This window comes from Podarcis muralis, chromosome 12 (assembly GCF_964188315.1).
Source record: "Podarcis muralis chromosome 12, rPodMur119.hap1.1, whole genome shotgun sequence".
Classification (NCBI taxonomy): Eukaryota; Metazoa; Chordata; class Lepidosauria; order Squamata; family Lacertidae; genus Podarcis; species Podarcis muralis.
Window position 1 is genome coordinate 54,639,084 of NC_135666.1, and position 19,954 is coordinate 54,659,037.

General features: G+C 44.2%; 2 protein-coding genes across 3 annotated transcripts in view; one reads left to right on the top strand and one right to left on the bottom strand.

Annotated features, from left to right (window-relative positions):
* Positions 1-1,519: 1,519 nt before the first annotated feature.
* LSM5 (LSM5 homolog, U6 small nuclear RNA and mRNA degradation associated) lies at positions 1,520-19,755 on the bottom strand. Of its 2 annotated transcripts, none has more exons than XM_077916506.1 (5): positions 19,617-19,755; positions 6,514-6,609; positions 5,886-5,913; positions 4,689-4,761; positions 1,520-3,928 (listed from the first exon to the last, which is right to left on the bottom strand). In XM_077916506.1, exons 2-5 carry the CDS (start codon positions 6,566-6,568, stop codon positions 3,896-3,898), a joined length of 189 nt encoding a protein of 62 aa, XP_077772632.1. In that variant the 5' UTR covers positions 6,569-6,609; positions 19,617-19,755; the 3' UTR covers positions 1,520-3,895. The 2 variants fall into 2 exon arrangements, with proteins under 2 accessions (XP_077772632.1, XP_028606743.1); XM_028750910.2 differs by lacking the exon at positions 19,617-19,755 and adding an exon at positions 7,975-8,085.
* Positions 11,210-19,954, top strand: part of AVL9 (AVL9 cell migration associated) — a 35,686-nt gene continuing 26,941 nt past the window's right edge. Inside the window, exons 1-2 of the mRNA XM_028750001.2 lie at positions 11,210-11,682; positions 19,074-19,194. Of these exons, the coding sequence (XP_028605834.2) occupies positions 11,578-11,682; positions 19,074-19,194 (226 nt within the window). The 5' untranslated portion in view covers positions 11,210-11,577. The remainder of the gene's footprint in view (positions 11,683-19,073; positions 19,195-19,954) is intronic.

Below are 19,954 nucleotides of genomic sequence, written 5' to 3' on the forward strand. Positions count from 1 at the left end.
CACGTTGTGCAGAAAAATGCAACTGTCCCATATGGGAATCGAACCTGCAACCATGGCATTATCAGCCCCACACCCTAACCAACTGAGCTATCCAGGCATGCAGGGTGTGTGTGTGTGTGTGCAGATCTGCTACCTGCTTCCAAGGAGTCAATTCCTTTGACCAAAGCAACAAAGAGAAACAATTGAACAAGCAAAGTTAATCATCTTTATCCTAGTGGCATCATGCAAAACTGAACAAAAAATAACTTGCCACCCTGATCTTCAAAGTTTAAAATGCATATTTTAAGGATGTCGCTGGAATTCTAATAAATTACCCCCCACTGAAAGGGCAATTACTACTGGAGTCAGGGCTGAAATCAGGGGGCAGGAGAGAAATCAGCCATGAACTAGATAAAAAGGCTCAAGCTCAAATGTGAGTCTGTACTTTTCCACTGGTTGAAAGCAATTGACCAGCTGCTTTGAAACTCCCAGTGCATCTGGGCTTGTGCAGTTGCCTGGTAACCTGTCATGTGGTACTGCACATATATTGCATTTAAGGAGAGAGACACAGTTGCTGGCCTGGCAATCTTTGGGGACGAAGAATTTGTCAAGTATTGTATTGAAAATGCTTTGGCTTTATGCTGGATTGGCGTTAGATGCAGGTTTCATATATTTCATTCGTCACTTTTTAAGGTCGAAGGGCTAAAAGCTTACCACCAGTCATTTTAACAAGTTCACGTGCTCTGGATAAATGTGGTCTTTATTTGAATATACTCTAAGAATAAGGTGCAAAAGTATTTGTAGAAATGAAGCTAAGGTTGATTGCAGTTACCAATTCCTTATGTGATGCTCTGGAAAATCCTTACAGACACATCAGTCGTATGAATGTCTGCTCAGAAGTAAGTCCTGTTGAGTTCAGTGGAATTTACTCCTAGGTATGTCTGTGGGTTAAACCACAGAGCCTAGGACTTGCCAATCAGAAGGTTGGCGGTTCGAATTCCTGCAACGGGGTGAGCTCCAGTTGCTCGGTCCCTGCTCCTGCCAACCTAGCAGTTCAAAAGCATGTCAAAGTGCAAGTAGATAAATAGGTACCACTCCAGCAGGAAGGTAAACAGTGTTTCCGTGCGCTGCTCTGGTTTGCCAGAAGCGGCTTAGTCATGCTGGCCACATGACCCGGAAGCTGTACGCCGGCTCCCTCGGCCAATAAAGCAGGATGAGCGCCGCAACCCCAGAGTCGGCCACAACTGGACCTAATGGTCAGGGGTCCCTTTACCTTTACCTTATGTATACACTGGATTGTAGCAAGAATGGAATTCATCTCATCATGCCTATTCGTTAGCACATGTGCCACATGTCTTTTGGCCATGATATTCTACTTTTGTATATTCACTCAAGTAGCTCCCACTAAACAACTTCCTATAATTGGGGGGGGTGGGTGGGTTAATAATTCAGTTATAGCATCCTACTTTGCTTCTATCAAATGACAATGTGAACATTAATGCAGTCAGTACAGATGACAAACAAGCACTTAGTAGAAGTATGAATTTTCAAAGAAAATATTTTAATGAAGCAATTAAGAAGCATAAGCAGGAGATTACGGGAAGAAGCATGAATGGATTTATATGCAAGTTTGGGCAAGACAAAACTTTCTCTCTTCCACGAACTCTCTTATGGTTCAGACTCGAGAGCATTGTTTTAAAGCCGCCGTAGTTCAGTTAAAATGCTAACTTCCATCGGCTCCCTCTAGTGGAAAAGATACCAGTGGAAAGAATACATTAGGAAACCAATGTAGCTTAGATCTGAAGGCACTTTCACATACAGGAAAGGAGTTTTCCCCCACCAATTTTCCTTCCTTGTTCCATCCCACTATGCTTTGAGGTCAATCTTTGGGAGGGCTTTTCAGTGGACATGGAGGGTTGCCACCAGAAGGGCAGTGAAAAGAAGTCCCCTTATACTGACAGAGGCAACCTTCTCCTAGTGTGCTTCAAAGTCTATAGATAGAGAACAGAATTCAAGGCACTAAGTAGGATAAACTTCCTTCAGTTTGCAATTTTTGCTTAATTAAAGCAGGACAAGATTTCATTCAGCAAGATCTAACATCATTGAGTGCATTTTTTAAAAAATGCTCTTAAGTCTGAAAACTGTTTAATTGTTTGTGTCTCTATAGAAAACTAAACTCTAGTTATCCTGCATAGTAACTTCACCTTTCTTATCATTATTTTCTAATGCCACAAACTGTCTACAGACAAAGCTTCTTTCTCAATTCCCTCCGGTTAACTAGAAATGTAAGCTGAGCAGCACAACTGTAAGGAAAAATTTTTAGCATTAAATCTGAAGATCAGAGTAGTCAGTAAACCAATTTCCAAGTAAATGCATTTAGGAATGGAAAGCTGGCTTTGTTAAAACACTGTAAAAAAAATCTCTCATATACTGACTGCAGTAATATTTTTTAAGAGGAAATATTTGCATTGTTTCTGTGGGGAAAGCTACTTAAAAATAAATAAATCCAGAGTAAGCATATATGACCAAGCTTTTTGTGCTTATTTTGCTTCAATCCATGGGAAGGGAAACTAAAACCCGGGGGCTGGATCTGGCCCAATCGCCTTCTAAATCCGGCCCACGTACAGTCCGGGAATCAGTGTGCTTGAGTAGAATGTGTCCTTTTACTTAAAATGCATCTCTGGGTTATTTGTGGGGCATAGGAATTCGTTTGGGGTTTCCCCCAAAAAATATAATCCGGCCCCCCACAAGGTCTGAGATACAGTGGACTGCCCCCCTGCTGAAAAAGTTTGCTGACCCCTGGGTAGAGCATGAGACTCCTAAATCTCACGGTCGTGGGTTTGAGCCCTATGTTGGACAAGAGATTCCTGCACTGCAAGGGGGTTGGACTAGGTGACCCTCATGGTGCCTTCTAAATCAGCAATTCTATGAATAATGATAACATTGTACTATGAGACCAGTTTGGAATTGCTTTAAATATTATAGGAATTAACTGTGGTGTCTGTTGTTTAAAGGATACAGGTACATTTTCTTCCTTCCATATACAGTCATACCTCGGGTTACAGACGCTTCAGGTTGCATTTTTTCAGGTTACGGACCGCCAAAACCCGCAAGTACCGGAACAGTTTACTTCCGAGTTTCGGTGGTCGTGCATGTGCAGAAGTGCTAAATTGCGCTTTGCGCATGCGCAGAAGCGCCGAATCACAACCCATGTGTGCACAGACACGCCACTGTGGGTTGCGAACGTGCATCCCGCACGGATCACGTTCGCAACCCAAGCGTCCACTATACTTTATTTGAGCAATTGGTACAATATGATAAGAATTTGGCGATAGAAATCTCTTCCTTTTACTTATTTTTATCTCAACCTACAGAGCAGTTAACATTTGTTTTCATCTAAAGGAAATAAAATCACAAGGTATTTTAGCAAGATATTTGCTATCACAGCCTAAAACTCTAGGCTGTGGGGACGAGGAAGGAATGCATGAGAAAACAATTCTCCCACACATTATGAACCACAGCGTAACCAGCTCATGTATGATATAGATAAAAAGTAATAAATATTTATAACCGGCTCATAACCTGCTCTAAGCAGCCTGACCCAGAACCATTCAAAATTCCTGGTTTTATGACATCTAAAATGCCAGTTACAAAAACAACAACTGTGTTCAATATGGTGTGCTTTTTTAAAAAACCCTCTTTATTGCCTTGCTCTGAACAGCAAGTTAATTTTGCCTTTACAACAAAGTCATGATTTTAACTTACAAAGTCTTTGTTAACGATGCCTTTTTCCTGAAATGGAAATTTGCCTTTATAGAAATGTAAAAAATAAAAAATAAAAAACGCATCAGGTTTCATCAATATATTCCTACACAAGCTTTAACAGGAAGTCTTCAATGATAGCATATGACTTTATTTACACTTCTGGTCCTTCTCCTCCGGGAACCAGCTGAAAAGAAAGTTCACATGAGAAGATGAAGAACATAAGCATTTCATCTAGAAAAGTTATGTACAACCATTCTACCCTCTCTCAAGGATGGAGCTACAGAAACATGCCCAGCAAGGTCAGTTCTGTTGGCCTGTCTGGCAGAGCCACTCTGACTACCCATCTCAGGTAGTGTAGCAGAAGAAGCATTAACAAGATTCCTCCCACCATTTGCAGTCTGGCTCATAAAACACACTAAGCCAAACAAGCTCACAGTTACTGGGGAGAGAACTTAGCCGCAAGCTCTGGTGCAGATGGTAATCTAGACCAAATCTTGGCAGCAAAAAGGATGAAGGAGCAGCAAGGCAGCTGTGAGCTTGCCTCTGGGGACACCCCCCACACACACGTTCTCACCAAGTCAGGGTTAGGCTTAGCATGTTGTGTGAAGCAGGCCATTGTATAAGACACCTTGAATTTTTCAGCTCAAAAAAGATTATATACACATGTGTGTCTGTAAATAAATTACATTAGAATTGCTTATATTCCTTTGTTTTACATTTATTGAGACCCCCACCCAAAATAGGCCATATCTCCACCTCCCTGACTCAGAACATGCAACATCTCAGTTCTTTTTTAGGATACCACTTCAATTTTTTGGCATTTTATTGGATTCTGCTTCAGTTTCTGACAAGTTTCTGAATTAACCAAGCTTCCACAGTTAACTACAGTTTGGCCTAGTTAACAGGAATTAACTAGGGGCAGAAATGTAAGAACAATTACTTACCATTGTTATGTTATTTCCATTTAGCAAAATCTGGTCTAGCTTTGTAATTCTTCGTCCTTCAGGTGTGATCTCACTGTTGAAAACAAGATAAACAGAAAAAAGGATACAAAACTAGAAACTTTGATGAAAACTAGCTACCTATTTTTCATTCAAGTCTTAATTATCCGATAAGAGACTGCTACTCTCCACGCCAGAGTCACCCAAATGTCCCTGAAGGGGAAAACTGGTGAGATAAATAATTGCAGCAATCCTACCTACATTGTTCTGCAATTGGTACTTTCCTAGAATAGCATGGGAAGGGAAGTTGTTGCAATTATACCCTTATACAATAGCTAACGCGAAAAGTAAGGAATGAGTACCTCTGAAAGATGCTGCCACAGTAGACTGGGGATTTTTAGAAAGGAGCACCCCAGTGTCAGGGGGCAGGTGCCAAGAGCAGGATAATAACTCACACAGCATCAATGAAGTTAACTCTTCATTCAAAGAAACAAACAGCTCAGGAGGCCAAGCCTAGTGAACACAGCAACTCTTCCCAGTAGATCTTGCCTCAATGAGGCAGTTGTGAGGACTGAAGGTCCCTGCCTTCCCACAGCTGCCTAAGTCTCCACCTCCCCTGGGTCCTTCCCAAGCAATCTGAGTCTCCATTGATGTGTCTGCCTCTGCTCCACCCTCTTTATACTTCTTTGGTCCTGGGAGACCGGGGGGAGGGGAGCAGGTCACAATAGGAGGGAGAGACCCCCTGGCTTCTTCAGAGGTCCACCTCATCTGCTTCTTGGCCCCCCTCCTCTCCAGCCCCGATTCTGGACTGCTCTCTACCACAGGCTCTTCCTGCTCACTAAACCCTGTTACCTCTTCAACTTCCAAACCACCTCCTCCCAGTCTGCTCCCTCTTTTCCCTCTGAGCCCTTACTGTAGTCCCACTACCAATTTCTGGGCTCTGAGCCTTGGGGGTTTCCCAGCTGGTGCCTCGTACCACTAATATAATGCTCCACTCTCACCTTAGGGGAATTACACTCTGCTTTTTCTGAAAACTGGTGAACAGTATTACAGCATGCCTCACAAAAGTAGCTAATATTGTCAGCCTACGTCCAAGTGTGGGAGAGGTCAAGAGAGCGAGTTCTGAAGAGTGAGTCAAAGTAAAGACAACTGTTGGTACAAGATGTGCTGAGATTGAAAGCCAGAAGCAGCCATACTTACAATTCTGTAACATCTTCCAATACCATGTCTGAAGCCTGATGTCAAGGAAATAGTTACTACAAAAGTAGTGATTCACATTTCCCCCTGCATTCATTAGATGAGATATCCAAGATAACTAACAGTGTTTATATATTATCAAGGTGTAGGTCCTGTTCATATAATACATGGCTGTCACACAAGTGCCTCAGAGCATGTACAACAGGTGCTAGGCTTGCAGCCTGGAAGAATGATGTACAACAGGGGTAGGGAACATGTGATCTTGTTGGACTCCAATTCCCATCAGTCCCATTCAGCATGGCCAATTGTGAGGGGTGATATTATCCAGCAGAATCTGCAGGATGAGGATATAATACCCCATCCATTATGTACAGTCACCATCTGTCAGTACTGCAGACACAGTATTTGCAGAAGCCCAGTGGCTGCAAATGAACTTGCACAGTTGCAGTGCAAACCACCAAATGTACGAACCTAAATGCAGATATAGTTTTATCCAATTCAAAACACCAGGACAACTCCCTTTCCAGGGGAACATTAAACAGCTGCTGGCCAAAAAAACCCCAACAACCCACACACACAACCCAAAAAGCAAACTGTCAAAAGCTTCCACATTATTTCCTGTAAAGGATACTGACAAAGTCATCAAATCCTAGGAGTGTGCCAACAATTTCTTTATCACTTTTCATCACGATGTGAATTCGTGAGCCTATGCACTTGTCCACCAGCTCTGTTAAACAGAAAAAGCATTTAATTAGCAGTTACTAATGTATGTACAAATGTATGAGCACTGTCTCTTTCTTCAAGATGTGTTTTCAGTTACCAATGATTTTAAACATGCTTCATTTACAAAACAGTCTGTATCCAAAACTAAAAGCATTCTTAGTAGCAAGGGACACTAGCATATTGCATCATTAAATAAATCCAGTGGGTCAATTAAATAATCCCAAAGCTCAAAAGATGCAGTTGGGAGCTGATTATAATCATATACAAAATAAAAGGATTGCTAGAGCCTCAAATTTTAATGTGATTTCAGTTCTGAACCTTTCCTTGCTTTTCAGCAATTAGCATTCAGGAGCATTGTTGGCTGCAACCGTGGAGACAAAGCACAGCCATTGCACTTAGTAGCCTTTGCTAGGCTTATTATCCTCCGCGAATCTGTCCAATCCCCTTTAGAAGCCGTTCAAGTTGTGGGCCATCGCTGCCTCCTGCGGAAGCAAGTTCCACAGTTGAACTAACTGCGCTGCGTGGAGAAACGCTTCCTTTTATCCATCCCGAATCTTCCAACATTCGGTTTCATTGGATGCCCATGAGTTCTGGTGCCATGAGAGGGAAAGAACCCTCCTCTCCATGCGTGTAACTTTGCCCCAGGTATGTGGCCATGATGCCACACGTACAAATGCTGCACTTGCCCCCCACACCTTCTCTCATCTCCCTCATCCCCCCTCTCTTCCCCATCCCATCCCACCCCTCTTCCCCACTCCATTTCCCCCCTCTCCCCCACCCCATTTCCCCCTCCCTCAGCCCACTCCATTTCCCCCCTCTCCCCCACCCCATTTCCCCCCTCTCCCCCACCCCATTTCCCCCTCCCTCAGCCCACTCCATTTCCCCCCTCTCCCCCACCCCATTTCCCCCTCCCTCAGCCCACCCCATTTCCCCCCTCTCCCCCACCCCATTTCCCCCTCCCTCAGCCCACTCCATTTCCCCCCTCTCCCCCACCCCATTTCCCCCCTCTCCCCCACCCCATTTCCCCCTCCCTCAGCCCACTCCATTTCCCCCCTCTCCCCCACCCCATTTCCCCCTCCCTCAGCCCACTCCATTTCCCCCCTCTCCCCCACCTCATTTCCCCCTCTCCCCCACCCCATTTCCAGCCCTCTCCCTCACCCCACCCCATTTCCCCTCCCCCACCCTGCCCCAACTCTTTTCTCCCTTTTCCCACCTCATTTCCCCCCTCTCCCTCCCCCCACTTCCCCTCCGCCACCCTGCCCCAACCATTTCAACCCTCTTTCCCCACCCTACCCCATTTCCCCTCCCCACTCTTCATCCCTCTCCCCCGGCTACACCGCTCAGGGACGAGCACCCGCCATTCATTTACCAAGAGGCAGAAGCTGAGACGGGTTGGTAGTCGCGTTGGCCGCCATCTTGCCGCGAGGCCTGACTAATCGAGTTCGCCGTCCTCTTATTGCTCACTGGTTTAAAAAATAAATAAATAAATGCCGGGGGAGGCGGGCTCTTGCGTCCCCGGCCACTCTTAACAGAGCCGACTGTTCTAGCTTGAACAGACTCAGCGAATCGATAAGAGAGCAATCGAACTAGGAAAGCCCTCGGAAAGGAGTCCCAGCGCAAGCCGAGGCCGAGGGGCACGTGACGACCGAGCGCTAACTTTAAAAGCTAAGCCCTAGTCTGGTTTGTTTCATTTTTTAAAGCGTGCCATGCTTTAAATCCGAAACGCATCTCCTGGGACTCTTTTTATAGCCTCCAAAGACCTAAAGGCGGGCTGTGAGTGGTAAAGGAGAAGGCACTCTGTGCATGCTCAAGGGTATCTTTTCGCCCACCTGTTCCTAGATTGGACCCTGGTATGGAAAATCTCGGGCGCTTGGATTTTGGCCGAAGGAGGACTCGAAAGGCCGGAGTTCTGAAAATGCTCCAAGGGTTGCATCCCTCTAAAATATGGGTTGCGTTATCCACCCGTTTTTTAAAAGTGCAGCATGTCAAAAAGATGGATTTTAGCCCGTTGTTTTGTGTTCTAACCTTGGAGATTAGTAAAGCATTCAGTACCCACCCAATTCCTGTACCTGCCCTTTCAAATACAACAAATAGCATTTGCAATGAGAGGTTTCCCAAACAAGCTAAAAGGCCACAGGCTTTGCTATGTATGATTTATAGTCAGGGTCAAGCCTGCATTCTTGCCTGCTCCCCACTTCCACACTTAGAAGACTGCTGCAGGTCGAGCAATCAGGCCAAAGAATGTATGTGTATATATTGTCATATGCGCTACAGCAGGCTTTCCCAAACTTGGGTCTCCAGCTGTTTTTGAACTACAATGCCCACCATCCCTAGCTAGCAGGACCAGGCATTATGGGAATTGTAGTCCAAAAACATCTGGAGACCCAAGTTGGGAAATCCTGCGCTAGGGTGATGACACTACAACTAGTGTAAATGAGCTCTTGTCTGGTTCTTATTTTTTTACTATGGGTACTAACTAATGCTGGTACATATCCCCCAGATATACCTATGTTGCTGGTAAATTGACAGCTTTTAATCCATAGTACCAAAGTGGACAAGTTTTCTAGTGCTCTATGTAATAATGCGTGCCTTGTAAGCAGTATCATACAACTGGCTTCTTCAAGCCACTTTCTTTCTATGCCAGTTATAGGGGCTACCTTTTAATGTAGCATTAAACAAGTGTGCTGATTTTCATTGGCCAGAAGTCACATGTTCCAGACTTGTGCCCTGGTCTGTGCTATAACCATACACTTAATGGTCCCCACCCACCAAATTTATCCACTGAGAGAGGAAAGAGAATCAGTTAACTTAATTGAAGGGAGGCAAATGATAGAAAGCAAAGCACAAGCCCAGCCTCCTAACCACCGCAACCTCTTGATTGTGTATGTGGCGAGAGAACCCACAAAGGCACTGCAGTTGTCTATAGTAGTAGTAGTAGTAGTAGTAGTAGTAGTGGTAGTATGTAGTAATAATAATATTTTTTATATGCCGCCCATCCAACTGGGTTGCCCCAGCCATTCTGCGTAGCTTCTAGCAAATTAAAACATCAAACACAGCAAAACAAAAAAACATTAAAAACTTCCCTGTGCAGGGCTGCCTTCAGGGATTCCCACATGACAGGGATGATGTTGCCAGCCTTCATGTCATGTTTGCAGACATCTTTGTAATGCAGAGTTGGTCAGCCAGCTCTCCAATAGGAACATGTGGACATTTTCCTATGAACATGTCCACATGTTCATTCTGTGGATATGACCAAGCCAGCATAGATGTTGCTGAGACAGGACTGCGAACATGCTGGGAATGTGGACTTGGGAGGGACTTTTTCCGAGGCTCTGTCCTGCCACGTGATACCCATAACTTTGGCCGTTGTGGTAAATCTTCCTGTTTTGCAAGCTGCTTTGTGCACTATGGACAGGCAGCATTCAATTAAGATGACGATATTGGCCAGTGTGGCATAGTGGTTCAGACTGAGTCCCCACTCAGCCATGAAGCTCCCTGGGTGACCCTGGGCTCAGCCTAAACTTCCTTGCAGGGTTTCAGGAGTGCCAGCTTGGCCCTGCGACTGTGGGTCCCCGGGGCGTGGGTGCCATGCAACGTGCATGGCCCTGGCACCGAAATGGAGGGAAGGAGGGAAGTCCTAAGATTCAAAAGAATCTTGTTTTATTTGCAATGTTTTCAAGAACGTTAATTGTGTGATTTTGTAAAACCAAATAAAATTATTAAAAAAGAAGGAAAAAAGAAAGCCTGGCCCCTTCATGGGAAATTTTGTGGCTGCTCCAGGGCCCTGTAACCTATGCAGGGTTGTTGCTGTGAGGGCAACAACATGGGGAGGGGGAGAACCACGAGCGCCCCTTGGCAGAAAAAAAGGCAATGTACAAACGTGATAGAGAAAGAAATGCGCAAGCCTCTGGAGCTACTTCAAGCAAACAGTCTAATTTGTCTGCGCCTAAATGATGTCGAGCGTCAGAACAACTTGGCCACAATAAGGAAATTTTGTCCATGGTATGACTATTTTCCACCTTCCCATTTTGTCCATCTGGCACCCTATCTGCGTAACCTAGCAATTCTAGAATATAGACATGCTTTTACTCTCGCAAGATTGAATGTATTGCCCTCGGCTGTACTAGAGGGACGGTTCCAACAGATTCCACACGAAAAACGCTTATGTCCCTGTGGAGATGGCAGTACCGAATCGGTGGCGCATGCCCTTCTGGCTTGCACTCTTTATAAAGACTTGAGGAATGAGGTTATTGCCCCTCTTTTATTGTCCATTCTGGTTCGCCCAACCACTGCCCCAGTGTCCTTTCTCTTGGCAGATCAGGATGAGCAGATGACAGCAAAGGTTGCAAGGTTTTTAGCCGGAGCAATCAAAATAAGGTCCACTATTTGACTGCTGATTCATGACCCTAAAGTCCTTATATAATCGACCTTTTATTTCTGTTATTTGTATATTGTATTGTTGTTTTGCAAATAAAGATCCATTCATTCTCTCTCTTTCCTCTGGGACTACACTGGGCTCCCCCGAGGTTTGGGGGGGGTCTGGCATTCTCCGGCGGGCTGCACCTTTAAGAACAGAGCCCTGGCCGCCGGTTGCCAGGAGGAACCATCCTGAGGTAACCGGGGAAGGCGGCCGCCCTGTTTGGGCAGCTTCCCTTCGGCTCCCCGCAGCAGCAGCCGCCGCCTCTTCCTCCTCCTCCTGCTCCGGCCTCTCGCGCCCGTGAGGCGGCCGCGGCTCCCGCGCGCCATTGAGGCCTCGCCGGCAGCAGGGCCCGCTCTCCCCTCCGCGGGGCCCGGCGTTTGGCTTCCTCGGCGGCCGCTACGGGGCGTGCTCGGCGGCCAGGGAGCATGCTCAGAGGACGGGCGCCGGCGGGCTGGGGAGGCCGGCCGCGGAAGGAAGCGGCGCCCGTAGCCCGCCGGTAAACAACCTCCTCCTCCTCCGGCGGCGGCGGCGGCGCTGCTCCCGGGCTCCTTCATGGAGCGAAGGGGCAGCTCCAAGGGCGACCTGCACCCCCGCGGCTCCAGGGGGCCCGTGCTGCACATCGCGGTGGTCGGCTTCCACCACAAGAAGGGCTGCCAGGTGAGGAGGCGTCTCCTTCTTCCTTCTCCTCTTCCCTCTCCGTCCATTAAGCCTCGTCCCTCGAGGTTCCCCCCTTTCACGCGTCAGAAGCGTAGACTTGGAAGGGGATCCCGGGGCTCATCTAGACCGACCCCTTGCAGTGCACGGATCCTGCCCACAGCCGCCCTGCTGGGCGGGCTCCAACCACCAATTATCAGCCAGAAGGAGAACAGTTGTGGAGGTGCCTTTTCGCCTTGGGCAAGGCGAGGTTTTTGTTTTTTAAAAACCGCTCGGCCTATTTATTTATTTTGTGAATAATTTGCACACCGCTTGATGGTCCCCCCCACCCCACAAAAAAACCCCACACATAACAACACCTCCAACGCAAAAACCCTCAAAGAGGAGGGTTTTTGTTGTTCTCCCAGGCTGGTCCTGTTGACACCTGCTTGCATGTAACACAGCCTCAAAAGGGAAATGTGCATTACAGCAGCATCCTTGATTTGATTCGACTTTGCATTTTTATGCTGCGAAGCGTCCTGAGATCATGGGATGAAGGGCAGTATGCAAATTGAACAAATAATAAAAGAAATAAATAACAACAACAACAACGACCATCCTGCAATACTTTGATTACAGGGAACGAAACAGTAGAGCGATCAGCTCCAACCTTTCAGTGAATGCTCCTTGTTGGCGGTGGAGTGCAGATTTTAGTTTACTTGTTTGAGGAAGGATAGCTACCATCAGTCTGTAACAGAGCATGAGATTCTTCATCTCAGGGTTGCAAGTTCAGGTCCCACATTGGGCGAAAGATTCTTGCATTGCAGGGAGTTGGATTAGATGGGCTTCAAGGCCCCTTCCAAATTTACAATTCTATCATTCTGTGAAATAATCCTAAACATACTTACTAGCTATAGGACTCGCCATGCAGTCCTGTGCATGGAGGCAAGTAAAATGAGGTCTGGGCTCACCTCTGTGGCGTTAGACACATATGCCGGCAGAATTATCTTTGTACTTGCTTGTGGAAGGCATTCAATAAGGGAATGGGGCAGTGAAAGGGACTTTAAAGGGGTTGCCATCTGAAATGAATGCTCTTGAAAGCATGCTCTCCTGTCACAGAGCCCTTTCTGTTGCTGAAGTTAGACAAGATGAGCTTTGACCAGGGTGGATTTGATATAAATGATATCGATTTAAATTACGATTTAAATCACTAGTCAGTAATACTTGATTTAAATCACTAGTCAGTAAGACTTGATTTAAATCTCTTTTTTTACAGAAAGATTCATTCTTGCTGGTATAATCTTAATATTTACAACCAGATGAAGGTTTCATCTTTGGAATAATAAATTTTCAGAGTAGTTTTTACAGTTATATCAAAAATTACCGATTTGGTTATACTATTAGAAATACATAGATAATTATGAAATTATTGTGAGGTTTAATAAGTTAACTGTTTATATTTGGACAACTTTTCTGCTGTACTTTATTGGAAGGAGAAAAATAATATTTAACGAAAACAGTAACATTATCGCATATGTATCCATGTTTGTTAACTGATGTGGTTAAACGGTTTTGGGTTTTTTAAAAGAAACTTAGACTGAGTTTTAGCACACATGAAAAACTTAAAACAATATATTTTTTTGCACCTAAAAGTGGCCATAAAACCTGAGTAGCAAGTGAAAGAGTGTGATACTAATTCAGCGTGGCATCAGGTGAAGAGTTACTGCAGAGGCTTCTTCTTTTCAGTCATAGAATATTTTATTGTCCCCCCCGCCCCCATTGGTTAACTTGCAATATTTAACCTGCAAATAAAAAAGTACATTTCTTGAGCTGCAATACATTTGTGACATACTGTGAGACTCAGGTATGGCCTTTTATGATGAAGCACATTTCTATGGCTAAGATCCTATACCTTGGAAATAAGTGCTTTGAATTCAAGAGAGCTTCCCTCAAGGTAGACATGTATAGAACTTAAGTGTAATAAATATGTGTATGTGTGATTTAAGGCTGTTTTTTCCCCATGCTTTATGACTGTCATTTTTTGTTTGACCTTGTTTAAATAATATATTGTGCTTTGTGGGTGAGGCTGTGATTACTTTGTCTGGCATCAACGGAACTTAGTTTGTAAAGAAGGAACGACTCGATTTGTAGTTAATATGCCCCACTTATACACGGGAACATTTACTCAGGTTTCAGACTCAAAAGGTTGTATGTTTAGCAGAAGGTGCCAAATTTCAGGTAGATCTGAAGAGAAGTAGCAGAACAAGTTGTGAGTATTATCAGGTAAAGGTATCTGGCAACTTAGGTGTTTTAAATGCAAAATAATGATTATGAATGGACAAAGACAGAAAATGTATTGTGAAAAACATGCTGCTAAACTTCATAGTCCTGAGCACATTGACTAGGGAGTAAAATTCACTACTGAACTCAGTGGGAGTTGTTTATGGGTAAACTTGCCTGGGATTTGGTCACAGGATGGCAGATTCTTTGTGTGTGTGTATTACCGTATTTTTCGCTCTATAAGACGCACCAGACCACAAGAGGCACCTAGTTTTTGGAGGAGGAAAACAAGAAAAAATATATTCTGAATCTCAGAATCCAGAACAGCAAGAGGGATCGCTGCGCAGTGAAAGCAGCAATCCCTCTTGCTGTTCTGGCTTCTGGGATAGCTGGGCAGCCTGCATTCGCTCCATAAGACGCACACACATTTCCCCTTACTTTTTGGGAGGGAAAAAGTGAGACTTATAGAGCAAAAAATACGGTAATTCAGTTGCTACATTCCTTTTGTGTATTCTTATGTTAAGTTCACTCAGACTTGTGTAACATTCTTCCTGGTGGGCACTTAATTGACTGACGAAAGTTGGCACAGTTTGATCATGTTTTATAGACATTTCTTGGGAAACGAGTTTTCTCCCTCCTGCTTCAACAGTAAGAGTTGTTCAGCCATGGAACAGACTCCCTTGGAGGTGTTTAAGCAGAGGTTGGACGGCCATCTGTCATGTATGCTTTGAACTGAGATTCCTGCATGGCAAGGGGTTGGTCTAGGTCAGATGATCCCTTCCAGCTATACAATACAATGATTCTGTTCTGTGAACACTGTTTGTTACTCAGTGGAGACCCCTGTACTGTGTCTAAGAAGGCAGTTCTCAGAAACTGACCCCAGCACCTAACTGTTTGATGCAGCCAGCCAAGCGATGGTTGCCTTTCAGATTTGTTTGTTGTTGTTTAGTTGTTTAGTCATGTCCGACTCTTCGTGACCTCATGGACCAGAGCACACCAGGCACTCCTGTCTTCCACTGCCTCCCGCAATTTGGTCAGACTCATGTTTGTAGCTTGCAGAACACTGTCCAACCATCTCGTCCTCTGTTGTCCCCTTCTCTTTGTGCCCTCCATCTTTCCCCACATCAGGGTCTTTTCCAGGGAGTCTTCTCTTCTCATGAGGTGGCCAAAGTATTGGAGCCTCAGCTTCACGATCTGTCCTTCCAGTGAGCACTCAGGGCTGATTTCCTTCAGAATGGAGAGGTTTGATCTTCTTGCAATCCATGGGACTCTCAAGAGTCTCCTCCAGCACCATAATTCAAAAGCATCAATTCTTTGGCGATCAGCCTTTCTTGGTACTAATTATTAAATTCTGCTGCCTTTTCCCGCCCGTGACACAGATTGTAACTTTCCAGGCAGTTATTGTCTCTCAAAGCAGCACACAGAATAGAAGGAGAAAAGGAGACAGGCCTTTCCTTTAGGCTTACAAACTAAAAAGGACAAGGCCCATAAGGAAAAGGGAGTAGAGAGAAAAGGGGCAGAAGAGAGATCGGTTCATCAAGACCAAAACAAGGCAGTGATCTACATATAAGAGAGCATGTATATCCTGTTTGGGCGAGCTGATTGTCCCTTAGTGCTGGTATTGCTCGAATAGTGATGGGCTCTTGTTCCTTTGACTGATGGATGGGGACAGAGAGTCCTTTCCCCCCACGTATCTGCACTCCCAGGATAACAGACAGCTGCAGCTAAGTGGTCTTTCAGGCATGAAAGAGAAGAAAAGTGATCTTCCTGCTAGTGTTCCTTCTGTGGCTAATGGATGGAGCAAGTTGGCGTCCTTCTTGCCTGATTCCTGAGAGGCATTGGGTCGGTGAGCTTCCCGTGGCCTCAGAGCCCCTAGCTGACGGCAGAAGTTAGAGTGCACTTCCTTTCTTCAGTCCTGTTCCAATACTTTTTCTAGGAAGGCAGCTGAGCCAGAAACTGATGTTTGGCATGATAAGTCACATGATGGTTGCCTTTCAGAGGGACCATTTGTTACTGATTAAATTATACTGCCCTTTCCCATCCAATACATAGGTTATTACCTTTTTGATAGCTTTCCCTTCCTGAGTCCTGGATAGCTCAGTTGGTTAGAGTGTGGTGCTGATGATGCCAAGGTTGCAGGTTCAATCCTTGTATGGGGCAGCTGCATATTATTGCATTCCAGGGGGTTGGACTAGATGATCCACAGGGTCCCTTGCAGATCTACAATTCTATCATTCCAAAGAACTATATACCGGTGGTGCTTTATGTTTATATTTCCCAAATAGCAGCCCTTCTGCCACAGGACAAACAATTCTTTGAAACTGAAAGGAATATCAAATGCTGTTTGTTATACACACTGTTTTTCAAAAAGCGAGAAATCCCACAGGGTATACCTTGGGTGTGTCTAAAGTAGCCTTTTAACTCACGGGTAATTGAACTATCATTAGCTGTCTTGCTTCCTCACACTTATAAGACCAATTATATTTCTGCTCTGTAACTGGTTTGTGGCAACTATTTTCCCATATGTGTTAGGAACTTGGAGGTTGGGTTACTATAATATGTTTGCCATAATTCTTAACACACATTGTTTAATGTTTTCCCTTTTTCTGCTCAATCACACAATTTCCCTAAAGATGTAAAGGTTACTTGTTTTATAAGCAATTTTGGGCAACATTCCTTGAGAACAAAAATATACAATATATTGTTTGTCAAAGCTCCAGTTTGAACTCATGTTCAGCTACAAGCTTGATTCTGCAATTGGTTGAGCACCTTTTTGGCCTGTGGGTGCCTCGTCATTTGTGATAATTAGCCGTAGCTAGAGCTAGCATTGCATAAGGCACCAAATTCATTATAAGAAGGAGTATAAATTGAAACTGTCCTGCAGAGCTGGTGAACAGGGTTTATGAAATTATAATCTTTCTTCCTCATCGTTTCAAAATAAGCATAATGTGTAAATAAGCCATAATAGACTTCACTTTTTAAAAAAGCTAAAGGACCCCTGACAGTTAAGTCCAGTTGCAGACGAATCTGGGGTTGTGGTGATCATCTCGCTTTACAGACCAAGGGAGCCGGCGTTTGTCCGCAGACAGTTTTTCCGGGTCATGTGGCCAGCATGACTAAGCCGCTTCTGGCACAACGGAACACCGAAACCAGAGCAGCACATGGAAATGCTGATTACCTTCCCGCTGGAGTAGTACCTATTTATCTACTTGCACTTTGACGTGCTTTCGAACTGCTAGGTTGGCAGGAACTGGGTCCAAGCAACGGGAGCTCACCCCTTTGCGGGGATTCGAACTGCTGACCTTCTGATCAGCAAACCAAAGAGGCTCAGTGGTTTAGACCACAGTGCCCGGCGTCTCACTAGACTTCACTTGTTGTAAATCTCATCTTTTTTCAGGGCGAGGGGGGAGAGTACACAAGGTGGCTTATGTAATTCCAAAATAAAACAAACTGATAAGTAAAAATAAGAAACCTTTTTAAACAGCAGCAGAAGTATTAAGAAGTCTCTCTTCTGTGTACCCATTTGTACAAAGAAAAACCTCAAAAGTTAAGCAAAAAAACTGGGCATGCTCACAACAAACTGTGCCTTCAGTTTGATTCAGAAAAATGGTCATATAAATAGGCTTCAGTCATTTCTGGGGCATTCTTGAGTTCTGTATTCCATGGGTTACTGTCCCTGCTATGAATTAGAAATTTGTTCCTGACACAACATGGAATAAAGTTCTTACCCGATGACTGGCAAATTGCTCCAATTAGAGTGAAGTGTCATAATTTCTGCTCCGATGCTTACCTTGTGACACTGATGTTTCCCATTCGGATAACTGCCTTTTGTGAATATCCCATAAGGAAGAAAGAGGTCATCTGCTTTTGAAATTGGATTAGGGAGATCTGTGGTAGAATCTTATATTAGCTGAATTTGCATTCCTTGATGAGATTTTTGTATTGAAGCTATTATCATTGAGTGATGATTCTGCAAAGAGCTAGGGCTTTTCACCTTGAACCCATTTATTTTCCCAAATTAGATTTCCTGAAAACAGGGCTGTTCTATACTTGCATTACTCTGTGGTTTAAAAAATAAAATATAGTTCTTGTGTTATTTTAGTCAATAAAAAAGTTACTTTTTGTGTACTGAGGTTCATTTTTAAAAGAATGACAAAGCTATTATCTTTATGAAATTTTAGGTGGAATTTAGAGGCAACAAACAGGAAAGGATTTTGGGAAGAGCATAGTCAGCTTACATCTTGTGGACCTTCTTAGCGGGGTCTGTTGAACAGACAAGAGTTTTTTGCACGCAGAGTCTGGTTCATTAATTTCAGTGTCATGTTATTTTGTGTGTGTAAGAGCCTGACAGAACTTGGACTTTGACCACACCTTAACATGGCAATAATTCCCTAAATTGGTCTTACTTAAAAATATTAAACTACTTCACCACCTTTTGGAGGATTTTGCTTTTTTAAGGCGGAGTGGAAGGAGATGATCTGTATTTCAACCCCACTTCTGCTCTTAGGAATTAAAATTCACAATCTAAAACGTTCCATTAGTGAGTACGAAGGGCAACACCGTGGGAGGATCCCCCCTTGCTATTTTGAGAAATGAACTGCATTTGCACAATATTTGCCATTTAATATATGCTGTAATGTGTCTTAATGAATTTGATCTCTTCAGTAATACTGCTGTTTTGTTTTGCTATCACTGAATTTCATTCTGTGCATTTTATAGATGTTCCTATGTTCTAGCTTTCAACAAGTTTGAAGTTGTTGTGAGCGCTTCATTAGCTGGCAATCTCTAGAGAGGGATATGTACAATAAGCAAAGGTTTATGGAGGATTGTCAGATGGTTTGTTTTACATATTGATGCAAAGCACATTCATGCTTACAATTTTCCTTAGAGAAGGGATGCCCAATGTGGTGGTATCCATTATCCCCCATCATCCCTAATGTCTTACACTTTCACGCTCGTTTGTTTTTCACGTTGACTGGATTGATGGGAACAATGATTTGTTTTAGGGAAAAGAAGCACAAAGGGGTTGCTTACCCATTTTTCACTTAGATATCAGGTTACTGGCTGCTGGGTTTGGTGGGTCAGTCTTCTCTTCCCATGTAGCAATTCACTGAACATAACATGCCTGTTTGCAGGTTGAGTTCTCCTACCCTCCCCTAATCCCAGGAGAAGGCCACGACAGTCACAGTTTGCCAGAGGAATGGAAATACTTGCCTTTCCTAGCATTGCCGGATGGGGCTCACAACTATCAAGAAGGTAAGGAGTCATTTGGCATGGTTCTGCCCAGTGTTGTGTAGATTACATGAACTAGCACAGAACTGGGCACTGTCTGAAGAATTCAGCACCCTGAAAATCTCAGCATTTTTCTATTTTATAGAAACCAGGTTTCTAGCCCCTGCGGCTGCAAAGGTAAGGCGCAAAATATTCCGCCGAGAATAAATTAGGCAAGGCGACAGACATACGCAAATTTGGTACATAGACTAGTGGGCACACACTAACTAGTTAATGTTTACCTGCTTCTAACTGCACCAAGTGAAACATTCCTAGATGTCGCAAATGCACAGGCAAAACACAGCTGCAGGCCAATCTGTTCCTATGGCAACAAGGCATTAGTGCATAGTTTTGGTAAAAGCAAAAGTAATGGTTGCAAAGCTATCATAGCAACAAAGCAATCAGACCTGTTCAGTTGAGAGCATTCCCCTGGGTATCTCTGCTCTGGCTGTAAAGTGTAAGACAGCTGTTCTTAGAGCAAGTGCTTTCTTCTTGTAAGGCTGCCATTCAAGCTTGATGCTCTTTGCCGATTAATACTGACAATTTAAAACAAAAAATCCAGTTGATCACAAGAAGCTTGATTTTATATCTGTAGAACCTTGGTCAGCAGCCTTTTTCTTCATTTGAAGTGGGAGTGAGAGATGGTGAACAGGAGCCCCACCCTGGCCAGCTCTTAAAGCAGCTGACAAGCAAGTTATTAGCAAACTTTTCTCTTTACCTTTTTTGCCTCGGATTTGGCAGGAAG